Genomic DNA, 13,573 nt, shown 5'->3' with positions numbered 1-13,573 from the left:
GACCCTATTATTTATGTTTTCTATATTTACTTGGTGCTTTTGAAACTCGACTGAAACAAATCCTAACTACATAAAAAGTAAATATGATACATAAACATAAAAAATAAATATGATTGTGTTAATTATTGATTGATATGTGAATAATATTAATTATTTTATATCATTTTTAATATTATAATAATATAAAAATAAATATAATACATAAATATAAAATAAATAAATATGATTATATTAATTATTAATTGATATGTGAATAATATTAATTATTTTTCCGTGTTGAAATCATAATTTCAACGCTGCTTACGTACGCAGCCCAAAACCACCAGCATGAAAACCACAAAACCGGCCAGAGCTCATCGCATCGCCTTCCCACGAAAAGCTGTTTCCGTATATTTTGCTCCGATGCGTTTTGGCGCTGGCACGTGGCTCTCGCCTGACGTAAGCATCTCTGACATATCGGGAGTTAAAGCTCAGCAGCAAAGTAGGTTCCGATATCGTTCTCCACCGTAGGATCAGCTCCCGTGTTCTCCGCCGTTGATCGATTGAAGCTGCATACAAACCAAGGTCAAATCATATTTTGCGTGGAGTAAATTAAAAGCATGGTTGACCATACGTTTTAATTAATGAACTGTCATATGCGTAGGTGAAGTTTTAATGTTTCTTTTATGCGGGAGGTATGGGCATAAATTTTATATGTGTTATATTTTAAATGGAGCGTTGACCATATGCAATGTAAAAAGAAAGGCCACGGTAACATAGAGTTTTTTTTTACGTATTATGTTTTATATGGCGAGCAAAATATATATGCTTGAGTCTTGCTCATTGTATTTTTTGTAAGGGGAAACACACAGTAGTGTGTAGAAAAACAAGAACAGGGGCGTGAAAAACAAGAACAGGGGCGTGAGTTTTTTTTGATGTTATTTTTTTTTATGTGTTGGCCAGGTGTAGCTAAAGAAAACCATGTGTGGTTTTGCACAGCAGTGCATAAAGAAAATGGTGGAGCGTAAGTTGTTTTTCACACCAGTGAATGTAAATTTTGTTTTACAACAGTAAGCTCATGTAAACTTTTGTTACAGCAGTAAGTTGTTTTTCACAGCAATGAATATGAAAATGATTTTACAGTGGTAAATCCCTCTCAGTAAAAGAGGATGAAGTTTGTATCGGTTTTTAATGAATAGAAATCTCTTATGGTGAAATACTCTGTCTCTGAGTGAAAATTTTTTAAGTCTTCCTGCATAAAAGATCCTAGAGCAAAGTAAAAACAGAACATTGCCTCTGTGTGTTTGAATATTTGGTTTTTGGTATTTTCTCCATGGAAAAATACCCAACAGTGGTATCAGAGCTGGCTTAGGCTCTTGAAGGTGTTCAAGAAGCTGAAGGGAGAAGGTTGTTACAGCAGCAAAACCTCTCAAGCAGACAGAAGACTCAGACAGCAAAGGAGTCAGGTATTCCAAAAGTTTTTTTTGTGTTGCTAAAGAAACAGTCAGCTGTTTTAAACACACAGTCAAGGATTTAGAGGCATAGATCAGAATACAAGGAATGGCCAGCACAAGCACTGGTATGGGTATGTTTAATGCCCAGCTCCCACAGTTTAATGGGAAGAACTATGACCACTGGTCAATAACTATGACAGCCCTGCTTGCCTCCCAAGACTTATGGGAAATAGTTGAAGATGGCTTTGAAGAACTAGCAGATGAAACTGAGTTCAATGCATTAACTCAGGGAGAGAAGGATCAGCTGAAGAGTAATAGGGAGAAAGATTCAAAAGCCCGTGTGTTGTTGTATCTAGCAGTAGACCAGAGTATGTTTCCAAGGTTAGCAGCAGCTAAGACAGCCAATGAAGCATGGCAAACCCTCAAGACAGCCTATCAAGGCATGGAGAGAGTGAAGACAGCAAAACTACAATTGCTGAGAAAGGATTTTGAGAACTTGAACATGAAGGAGTCAGATAACATTGACTCATTCTTCACTCATGTGATTAGTGTAATCACACAAATGAGAACTCATGGAGAAACCATTGAAGACAGAAGGATTGTGGAGAAAATATTGAGGGTCTTACCCTCAAGGTTTGATGCCATAGTCACCACCATTGAAGAGACAAAGGATCTCTCAAACTATTCAGTTGATGAGCTACATGCATCACTGATAACACATGAGCAGAGGTTGAGTAGGAATGAAAACTCATCTCTTGAGCAAGCCTTCAAGACCCAGATGTCCTTTGGAAGAGGAAGAGGTCAATGAAGAGGAAACCGAAGAGGAAGAGGCAGAAGCCAGAACAGAGGTGGAAGGAACAACCCATCAAATGCACAAGGAAGAGGCAGCAATCCAAATCAGAACCAAGGTCAAGGCAGCAGCCAACAAAGAGATCAGCATCAGGCTCAAGGACAAAGGTATGATAAATCTAATGTTCAATGCTATTATTGCAAAAAGTATGGACATTATGCTAGTGATTGTAGAAAGATACAACATGATAAGAACAACAGACAAAATGCAAATGTTACAAGAGAAAACAGCAGTCAAGACAATGTCCTATTAGCTTGTAACATGGCTGAAACACATAGTGAGGACATATGGTTTTTAGACTCAGGTTGCAGCAACCATATGACAGGGAACATAGCCCTCTTTTCAGCCTTAAATCAGAATTTGAAATCAGAGGTCACACTAGGAACTGATAGTAAAATGTCTGTTATGGGAAAAGGGGAAGTAAAAATATTTACAAAACAAGGAGAAAGGAAAACCATAGCAGATGTCTACTATGTCCCCGGAATGAGATGTAACCTATTGAGTGTTGGACAGCTTATCCAAAAGGGTTACAATGTTTACTTTGAAAATGATGTGTGCACCATCAAAGACATACCACCCAGCAAAAGATGCATTGCTGAAGTGAAGATGACGAGGAACAGGATGTTCCCTCTCCGGATCAGGGCAGACTTGAAGAACAAAAGGGAAATGGCAGCAGTCACCCAAGAGGCTTTCCAAAGCGTGCCAAAGGATGAGAATTGGTTATGGCACTTGAGATTCGGACATCTAAATTTTGGAGGTCTAAACTTATTGAGCAGAAAAGGAATGGTAAAGGGATTACCATTGATAGAGAAACCGGACAGCCTATGTGAAGGCTGCATTTTTGGAAAACAACATAGAGAAAGTTTTCCATCAGGGAAGAGCATAAGGGCAAAGGCACCCTTAGAAATCATCCACTCAGATTTATGTGGACCAATGCAAGCACCATCATTAGCAGGCAGCCTATATTTCCTAACATTCATTGATGACTGTACAAGAAAGACTTGGATATATTTCCTTAAAAACAAAAGTGAAGTGTTTGAGAAATTCCAAAATTTCAAAGCACTTGTGGAGAACCAAAGCGGGCTGCACATAAAAGTATTGAGAACTGATAGAGGAGGTGAGTATATCTCCAAGGAATTCCTAAGATTTTGTAGAGAAAATGGAATTCATAAACAGTTTACAGCAAGGTACACTCCGCAGCAAAATGGAGTTGCTGAAAGGAAGAACATGACCATCATGGATATGGCGAGGAGCATTCTGAAGGCAAAGCATTTGCCAAATGAGTATTGGGCTGAAGCTGTACATTGCGCAGTTTATATATTGAACAGGTGTCCTACAAAAGCATTCATGAACAAGGTGCCAGAAGAGGCATGGAGTGGGAGAAAGCAAGGAGTCACCCACATGAGAGTTTTTGGGTGTGTGGCCTATGCACACATACCAGATCAGCTAAGGAGGAAGTTGGACAGCAAAGGGGAGAAATGCATCTTCATTGGATACAGTGATGAATCCAAAGCCTACAGGCTGTACATCCCATCTACCAAGAAGTTCTTTGTAAGCAAGGATGTTCAATTCATTGAGGAAGAAGCTTGGGATGGAAGCATAGAGAAAACAGTGAATGTCAAGAGCTGTTTGTCTCATGATGAAGATGAAGAGGAAGTGGCTGAAGTACATCTCCAAACAGCAGCGCCAACACAAGGACAGCAAGGGACACCATTGAGGATTAATGAGAGTGCTTCTCCAAGCACACCACAAGGAGGAAATTCAAGTGCATCTTCAAGCACTTGCACACCAAGTGAAAGAGGTAAGAAATTTAGAAATCTAAGTGACATTTATGATGAAGGAATGAATTCCTTATTTGCCTTGTATTGCCATGTTGATGATCCTATTCATTTCGAGGAAGCAATCAAAGATAGAAAATGGATAGAAGCTATGGATGAGGAGATGAATGCCATAGAGAGAAACAAAACATGGGATTTGGTTGAGTTACCAAAAGGCAAAGAAGTCATTGGTGTGAAATGGGTCTATAAGACCAAGAGCAATGCTGAAGGCAAGATAGAAAGGCACAAGGCAAGGCTGGTTGTCAAAGGATACAAGCAGCAGTATGGGAGAGACTATGAGGAGACTTTCGCACCGGTTGCAAGGATGGAAACCGTGAGAGCAGTGCTGTCCATAGCAGCACAAAACAAATGGAAAGTCTACCAAATGGATGTGAAATCAGCATTCCTAAATGGAGTGTTAATGGAAGAGGTCTATGTGGAACAGCCTCTCGGATATGAGAAGAAAGGTGAAGAGCACAAAGTGTGCAAATTGAAGAAAGCTCTTTATGGGCTGAAGCAAGCGCCAAGAGCATGGTACAGCAGGATAGATTCATATCTATTGGAGAATGAATTTGACAAATGTGAAGGAGAACCCACAGTCTACATCAAGGAAAAGGATGGTAAAATTTTAATTGTTGTCTTGTATGTAGATGATGTTATTTTCACTGGAAATGATATTTATCTTATTGAGAATTTTAAATCAGTCATGAAGGATGAATTTGAAATGACTGATATGGGTTTCTTGAGATACTTCTTAGGCATAGAAGTAGAGCAAAATGAAAAAGGAATTTTTATATCTCAAGCAAGATATGTAAATCAAATTTTGAGCAGATTTAAGATGGAAGAATGCAAGGAAGCAATCACTCCCACAGTGATGGGATTAAAGCTCAGCAGAGAGGACAGCAGCAAGGATTTTGATCCTAGCCTATACAAAAGCATTGTAGGCAGCCTTATGTATTTAACATCAACTAGGCCTGATTTAATGTATGCTGTTAGTTTAATTTCCAGGTTCATGGAGAGGCCGAAGGAGGTACATTGGCAGGCAGCAAAGAGAATTTTGAGGTATGTCAAAGGTACCAAAATGTTTGGAATTTTATATCATGCCTCAGAACATTCAGATTTGGTTGGTTACACTGATAGCGATTGGGCTGGAAGTGTAGATGATCGGAAGAGCACTTCCGGTTATGTTTTTCATATGGGTTCAGGAGCCATTTCATGGGCTTCTAAGAAGCAGTCCATTGTAGCATTGTCTACAGCAGAGGCTGAATATGTGGCAGCTACAGCAGCAGCATGTCAAGCAGTGTGGATGAGAAGAATGTTGACAAGCTTAGGCCAAGAGCAGGCAAAAGCGACAATCATCTTTTGTGACAATAGCTCAGCTATTGCATTGTCAAAGAATTCAGTGTTTCATAAGAGAACGAAACACATTGATACAAGGTTTCACTACATCAGAGAATTGGTGAACAATGGAGAAATTGTCTTGGAACATTGCAGGACTCAAGAACAGGTTGCGGACATCCTGACAAAGCCACTTGATCAGAAGAGCTTTGAATTTTTGAGGAAGTGTCTTGGTATGACCGAATGCCCAGCTGTTGAAATTAAAGGGGAGTGTTGAAATCATAATTTCAACGCTGCTTACGTACGCAGCCCAAAACCACCAGCATGAAAACCACAAAACCGGCCAGAGCTCATCGCACCGCCTTCCCACGAAAAGTTGTTTCCGTATATTTTGCTCCGATGCGTTTTGGTGCTGGCACGTGGCTCTCGCCTGACGTAAGCATCTCTGACATATCGGGAGTTAAAGCTCAGCAGCAAAGTAGGTTCCGATATCGTTCTCCACCGTAGGATCAGCTCCCGTGTTCTCCGCCGTTGTTCTTCATCTTCATATACCTTATTAAGGTGAGTCCCTCGATCGCGCAACTGCTCGCGCACTCCCCTACGCCACCGGAGGTGAGTCCCTCGATCGCGCAACTGCTCGCGTGCTCCCCTATGCCACCGGACCCTCGGACAACGTTTAACATGAAGCGATTTCAACAACATCGCATGTTCCACACCTGGCAGATCCCGTATCTTAAAGCATCCCTCAACATGTAGGGTTTTGAGCTTTTGGAGGAACCTCAACGGTGGTATGCTCTCCAGCTCCCTGCAATTCTTGACTTTCAAACTCTCTAAAGAAAGCAAATGCTCCACACCTGGCAGATCCTGTATCTTAGGGCATTCCTGAACACTTAGGCTTTTGAGCTTTTGGAGGAACCTCAACGGTGGTATGCTCTCCAGCTCCTTGCCATCCTCGATATTCAAACTCTCTAAAGAAATCAAATGTTCCACTCCTGGCAGATCCTGTATCTTAGGGCATCCATAAACTAGTAGGCTTTTGAGCTTTAGGAGGAACCTCAACGGTGGTATGCTCTCTAGCTCCTGGCAGTACGTGACATCCAAAGTCTCTAAAGAAATCAAATGTTCCACACCTGGCAGATCCTGTATCTTAGGGCATTCCTGAACACTTAGGCTTTTGAGCTTTTGGAGGAACCTCAACGGTGGTATGCTCTCCAGCTCCCTGCAATTCTTGACTTTCAAACTCTCTAAAGAAAGCAAATGTTCCACACCTGGCAGATCCTGTATCTTAGGGCATTCCTGAACACTTAGGCTTTTGAGCTTTTGGAGGAACCTCAACGGTGGTATGCTCTCCAGCTCCCTGCAATTCTCGACTTTCAAACTCTCTAAAGAAAGCAAATGTTCCACACCTGGCAGATCCTGTATCTTAGGGCATTCCTGAACACTTAGGCTTTTGAGCTTTTGGAGGAACCTCAACGGTGGTATGCTCTCCAGCTCCTCGCAATCCTCGATATTCAAACTCTCTAAAGAAATCAAATGTTCCACACCTTGGAGCGTTTGTATCTTAGGGCATTCCCCAACATGTAGGCTTTGCAATGAAGTCAAATGTTCTAAACTTGGCAGCGTTTGCATACGCCAATCGCTGATACCTAGAGCTTGGAGCTTTTTGAGCTGCCCCAACCCTGGTATACTCTCGATCAACTCCAATGAAGAAAGAGTCAACGTCTCCAAAGACGTCAAATGTTCCAGACTTGGCAGCTCTCGTAGCCTATACAATCCAGAAAGAGTCAACGTCTCCAAAGACGTCAAATGTTCCAGACTTGGCAGCTCTCGTAGCCTATACAATCTAGAAAGGTTTAGTTTCCGGAGCTTTGTGAGCGACCCCAACGTTGGTATGCTCTCCAACCTCTGGTATTCTGTAATATCCAAATTCTGCACGATGCAGCATTGTGTAATATCCAACGTTTGCAAAGAAGTCAAATGTTCCAAACTTGGCATCCTCTGTAGCATTACGCATCCAACATCGAGTATCTGGAGCTTTTTTAGCTGGGCCAACCCTTGTATGCTGTGCAGCGTATTGCATCTCATAATGTTCAACGTCTTCAAAGAAGTCAAATTTTCCAATCCCAAGAGCGATTTTATCTGGAAACAGCCACTAGCATTTAGTGTTTGGAGCTTTGTGAGCTGCCCCAACTCTGGTATGCTCTCAAGGTTCGGACAGTCACAAACATTTAACGTCTCCAAAGACGTGAGACGTTCCACGCCTGGCAGCTCTCGTATGTCATTACATCCACTAACATTTAATACCTGGAGCTTTGTGAGCTTCCCCAACTCTGGTATTCCCTGAAGCTTCTTGCACTCACTAACATTCAACTTCTTCAAAGAAGTCAAATATTTCAAACCTAAAAGCCGTTTTATCTGGCACCCACCAACATCTAGCGTTTGGAGCTTTCTGAACTGCCCCAACCATGGTATCTCCTGAAGCTTCTTTAACTCACTAATATTCAACGTCTCCAAAGACATCATAAGGCCCACACCTCGCAGCTCTCGTATCTCATAGCATCCACTGAAATTTAATACTTGAAGCTTTCTGAGCTGCCCCAAGCCTCTTATGCTCTGCAGCTTCTCGCATCCACTAACATTCAACGTCTTCAAAGAGGTCAAATGTTCCAAACCTAAGAGCGGTTTTATCTCACAGCACCCACTAACATCTATTGTTTTGAGCTTTGTGAGTAACCCCAAACTTGGTAATCTCTGCAGCTTCTTGCATCCACTAACATTCAACTTCCTTAAAGAACTCAAACGTTCCAAACCTGACAGCGTATGTATCCCTCTGCTTCCACTAACATCTATGCTCTGGAGCTTCTTGCATCCACTAACATTAAAAGTCTCCAACGAGGTCAAATGTTTCAAGCCTGGCAACGTCTGTATCTCACTGCAGCCACTAACATCTAGTGTTTGGAGCTTTGTGAGCTGCCCCAACCCTCCTATGCTCTGGAGTTTCTGGCACCCGCTAACATTAAAAGACTCTAAAGAAGTCAAATTTTCCAAACCTGGCAGCAATTTTATCTCACTGCATCCACTAACATTTAACTCTGGGAGTTTTGTGAGCTGCCCCAACCCTGGTATGCTCTGGAGCTTCTCACATCCGCTAACAATAAACGTCTCCAAAGAATTCAAATGTTTTAAACCTGATAGCCATTTTATCTGGCTGCATCCACTAACATCTAGTATTTGGAGCTTTATGAGCTGCCCCAACTCTGGTATGCTCTCGAGATTCTTGCATCCCCTAACATCTAACGTCTCCAAGGAAGTGAAATGTTCCAGACCAGGCAGCTCTCGTATTTCACTGCACCTTTCCAGAGATAGATACTTGAGTACAGTTAAATTCCCGAATGATTTTGGAAGCATCTGCAAGCAAGAAGCGCCTTTCAAATCGAGATATTGGAGGTTTGCTAGATCTCCGAAGGAATCGGGCAGCGACATCATTCCTGAGCACTCTGTCATCTCTAAGTATTTCAACGAGCGCAGCCGACAAAATTCTTCGGGCAAAACTCTGAATGGGAGTGGTCCAGAATATTTCACTACAATCTTTTCAAGGAGCTCCAGTTGACCTATGGACTGTGGAAACAGTGAAAGGGGGGCGTAGATATTTAGCTCCCGCAACTGGAGAGGAACCTGCGATGTTTAGATATCAACTATCAGACGATTTTCATCTACTAAATGAAATGAAACGAAGGAATAATGAACACAAAAATTTACCAAACCTGAGATTCAGTTTGCCACAATTCTGTTAGTTTGCTTCCGTCCACTTCTAAAACGCGTAATTTCTCCATGGAAATCCAGGAAGGAAGAGAAGAGTGGGTGCACTTATGCCACTTTAGCCATAAGAGATCAGCTGATCCCACCCTAGTCAATATCTTTTCTACATAACCACCTTGAGCTGCAAGAAATTTCAAATTCCTGGAACCACTAAACGTCTCACCACTCTGTTTGCAACATGGCATTTCAGTTTCATCTCCGGGGTCTCCATTCATTGTAATTCCACGGAATTGGGCTAGTTCCTGTTCAATCATGATAACTATAAAATACAGAGATGCATTTCTCTTAAGAATAAATGGAAATTCAAAGGTATTAAACCGTTTACAAAGGTTTGAAGGATTGCAGAAGCACTTACAGATGACGATTTCTCAAGCAAATCATTGATCTGCTTGGTCTCCTCCTGATGCCAAAGCCGACGTGGCGTTAATCCGTTAGCCTTATTTCTTCCATAATTTCGCAGGAGTTCATTCATTTCTATTTTACTGGTCACCTGCAATAGACATCTGTTCTCTAGCTTCTCAAGTCCTTCCATGCCGAATATCCTTGTTGCGCTATCACTGTCTTCACCTATGAAGAAGCAAGCAACATCTAAGAATATTTGTTGTTCCACTTCATTAAGTGAATCATAACAAATATTAAGTTTATGCTCTATCTCGACAGGTAGTATGCAGTTGTGTCGAAGTTGATTCAATTGCTCTTCCCAGCCAGATCTGTCTTTTCCACTCAGACGCTCCCCTAGTTCTTTCAACGGTAGTGGCAAACCATCACAGGCCATTACAAAATTTTCTACCAGAGATTCAAATACCGGATCAGAAGGGTGTCGTGGAAACGGGCGATCCAAGTCATAGGAGAGTAAAAGGTTCTGGAAATCTTGTATATTTAGTCCAAGTAGATGATGAATGGACGGGAGTTGTGAATACGGGAGATCGAAGGCATAGGAGAGTAAAAGCTTTCGGGAGTCTTCTCTATTTAGTCCGGCCAGATGATAAATGGATGAATCTGAGATGCCTGACATATTAAGGACATCCTTGGCACTAGAGGTAACCAAAATCAAGCTTTCTGGGGGAAGGACATTCTTGATTGGCAATAGCGCATCAAGTTGATCCACATGATCAACTTCATCTAATATTACGGCGAGAGCGTCACAAGACGGGAGATGCTGTTTGACACTCTCAACTCCGATATTGGGACTATGTTTGAAGTCCTCAATGACCTTACCTTCCAAATCTTTTAGAGCACGTTCTCTCAAATTAAACAAAACTGAGGATTCTTTGAATTTTGATATCTTACAAAATTCTTTCGCCAGCGTTGTTTTCCCAATTCCGGCAGCACCCAGAATTCCCACAACCTTAGCCTCCTCCACAGGCTGCTTCTCTTGCTGCGATAGCACCCAATTTTCAAAAGCTTCTAATTTTTCGGTCAGCCCAATGTAATACTCTTTCACGGGCGTGCTCCCGCTGACTTTGATATGCTTTGAATCATCTTCGTCGAGAATACTTTCCACCGCTCTTTGCACTTCGGAGCTTTGCCTGAACACTTCTGATGGTTCTTGAATATATTTCAACACGCTTTCCACAATCTTATTCATGAGCGCCTCTTTGTTCTCCTCTTTGTTCCTGAATATTCAGTTAAGAGTAAAATAATTTAATAAGCAGTGAGAAACACACTCGAGTGATATGTAGCTATTATTCCAACAAATTGAAAACTAACACTTACAAGGATGGGAAAGTCTGAGCTATTTCCATTGCAGATTGGCTATCCAACCGGTATGAAGTATAGTAAACTATGCATCCAATTTGCAGAGCAAAATTAATGATTAATTTTGCTCCATGCTTATTAGATACCTGGAATTTGCAATGAAACAGGATGCTCTGGGAAAAGATTATAAGAATTCTTACCCGGCCAGCATCAAATCATCTGATTTTGGGACATTGGCAAGCGCGCCTCTCCATCTCTTAATAGTCTCTATGTCATGTCGCCCTTTCTTTCGGTGGGAGAGCAGGGTTTCATCGTAAAGTCCATCAAGATCGGCAGGCTTCACTTTATAGAAAACTGGAAGAATCTTAGCCCCGCACGTTTGCATAAGTAAGAGTTCATCCAGACACCAAGAAGATTCCGGAAATTTGGGAGAAAATATAACAATATTGACAGAGGCGAATTGAATAGCCGCCTCTATTTGAGGTTCAATCCGGTATGCCGCCACCAATTCTGGCTTGTCCAGAAATACTCGTAACCCCTGAAGGCGTCGAAGGCGACGGTAAAGAGGTTGGGCGAATTCCTCCTTCGTTTCTCCACGATGACATATGAAAACATGGTAAAACCGGGCTTTCATCATGCTTTCCACGCTTTTCACGCTTTTGCACAAGAGCTCCTCCTCGCCCCTAAATATTCAGACAGAGTGTAAAATAAGCAGTGAGAAACGGTTTTATATATCTAAGTCACTAGGGTGAGAAACCCCTGTCAATCTACCAAATTGAAAACGATTAACGATTCGAATTGTGGGAGATGCTTACCCATTACGCTTCTTCAGCTCGAAACCCTTTCGTTTGGAAACATTCTCCAGAGCGTTTCTCCAAGCCTGCATAGTTTGCGAGTCGTATGATCCCTCATGGGCACGCAGCCATTGAGCGTATGGTCCCTTACCACCTTGGCCCGTGTACCTGAGATGAGAAGGTTCCACTTGGTAAAACACAGGGAGAATGGGCGCCTCCGACTTTGTCATCTGGACGAGCGTATCCATGCACCATTTACAAGAAACATAATTTTCAGAAAATATAGCGATCTGGAGAGAGGCTAGTGAAATGGCAGCTTCCACGCGAGGTGTAACCTCCTTGTCAATCCCGTCCAGAAAAACGTACAATCCACGGCCAACAAGACGCACGCTGAGTTCCTTGGCGAAGTCTCCGGTTTCATCCGCAGAATGGTTAACAAATATGTCAAAATAGTCATCAGGAGTCGACGCAGAGCGAGGGGCAGTGGAGGAGGAAGCAATGTCATGGTGATGAGGGGTGGCTGTTATTTCTGCCATAGAAATTGGAAAGAATAGATGGATGGACGAAAATTTGAAATGATGATGCGCAGCGGTGTACTTAGATCGCTGGAGGAATGTGTTGTAGGCAACAGCAGATATCTCTGGCCAAAATGATTATGCGCAGGCGTGTAGTTAGATCGCTGGAGGAATGTGTTGCAGGCCTGTAGAGATCTCTAGCGAAAATGATGATGTGCAGTAGTGTAGATAGATGGCTCGAAGTGTTCTAGGCGACTGCATTAATCTATTGCAAAGGTGTTAGAAGTATTGGGCAGCTGTCACATTTGTTCTAATGGGCGTCTTTATGGACTGGATGGGCAGCTGTCACATTTGTTCTAATGGGCGTGATTTAAATGATACACATCCCACTACGCAGAACAATAAAGACTCCGTATGTAGGTGTTTAGTGCTACTTTCATTATGGAATAATGGATTCCTAAGATGGTGACATGTTAGTGTTATTTTCACAATGGGAATACATGATTGGCGAACATAAAAAATAGAGGTAGAATTATTTACTCAGGCGCCCGCGGTTTAAGCTTCTGTGTCATCTATTCTTCTTTCAAATGTAATTGGCGTTGAATAAAAATAAATGTTGGGTAAATTTTACATGTAAATGCTTTAGTTAGTTATCATAAATTTTTGACTGGTTGAAATATAGGTTTAATGCAGAGTAAGCCAATGAAACCTAAATATTTAAGTTATTTATCATAATTTATTTATTTATTAAAGTATATGTTTAATGTAGAGGAAGTCAAAGGTCATTATTCAAATTTAAAAATTTGCCCTTTTCCAATTTTTTTGAATAACTATAATTGTTTTTATTTTTCCCGAAAGAAAGCCCTATAAAATTTAAAAATTTGCCCTTTTCCAATTTTTTGAATAACTATAATTGTTTTTATTTTTCCCGAAAGAAAGCCATATAAAATTTAAAAATTTGCCCTTTTCCAATTTTTTTGAATCACTATAATTGTTTTTATTTTTCCCGAAAGGAAGCCATATAAAAGTAAGTTGTTATTTATCCCAATTCCATTAATAAATTATTTTATTTGAAATTGTTTTTTATTTTATATGAATATTTTGTAAATTTGTCATGGATAGTTTGTTTTTTAGATTTCTTATTAATTTGTTTTTCACTAAATATTTTTTTTACTTATTTATAATTTAATATTAAAAATTCAATTTTGTTATTTATTATTATTATTTAAATTTATTTATTTGTAAAATGATTAGTTAAGGTTTTTAGTAATTTTCATTTTTCTATTAGTTATCATTTTTTTAGTTTTTA

At 40.8% G+C, this 13,573-nt stretch overlaps 1 protein-coding gene across 1 annotated transcript; it reads right to left on the bottom strand.

The window, feature by feature from the left end:
* Positions 1-463: 463 nt before the first annotated feature.
* LOC149215896 (uncharacterized) lies at positions 464-12,554 on the bottom strand. The gene is made up of 6 exons (XM_089389759.1): positions 11,771-12,554; positions 11,156-11,638; positions 9,613-10,873; positions 9,203-9,499; positions 5,941-9,113; positions 464-548 (listed from the first exon to the last, which is right to left on the bottom strand). The coding sequence occupies exons 1-6, from the start codon at positions 12,283-12,285 to the stop codon at positions 464-466; spliced, it is 5,814 nt and encodes a 1,937-aa protein (XP_089245885.1). The 5' UTR covers positions 12,286-12,554.
* Between the last annotated feature and the right edge of the window lie 1,019 nt (positions 12,555-13,573).

Source organism: Pinus tabuliformis, chromosome 1_1, assembly GCF_031772625.1.
Source record: "Pinus tabuliformis cultivar Carrire ecotype Pingquan chromosome 1_1, CPIR1, whole genome shotgun sequence".
Taxonomy (NCBI): Eukaryota; Viridiplantae; Streptophyta; class Pinopsida; order Pinales; family Pinaceae; genus Pinus; species Pinus tabuliformis.
The sequence above is the reverse complement of the archived record's forward strand: the minus strand, read 5'-3'. Positions and strand labels throughout refer to the sequence as shown.

Coding starts and splice junctions, on each gene's coding strand:
- LOC149215896 (XM_089389759.1), bottom strand. CDS start 12,285: ATGGCAGAAATAACAGCCACCCCTCATCACCATGACATTGCTTCCTCC. Junction 9,500..9,612: donor TGCTTGAGAAATCGTCATCT/GTAAGTGCTTCT, acceptor ATGATTGAACAG/GAACTAGCCCAATTCCGTGG. Junction 549..5,940: donor ACACGGGAGCTGATCCTACG/GTGGAGAACGAT, acceptor GTTTGTATGCAG/CTTCAATCGATCAACGGCGG.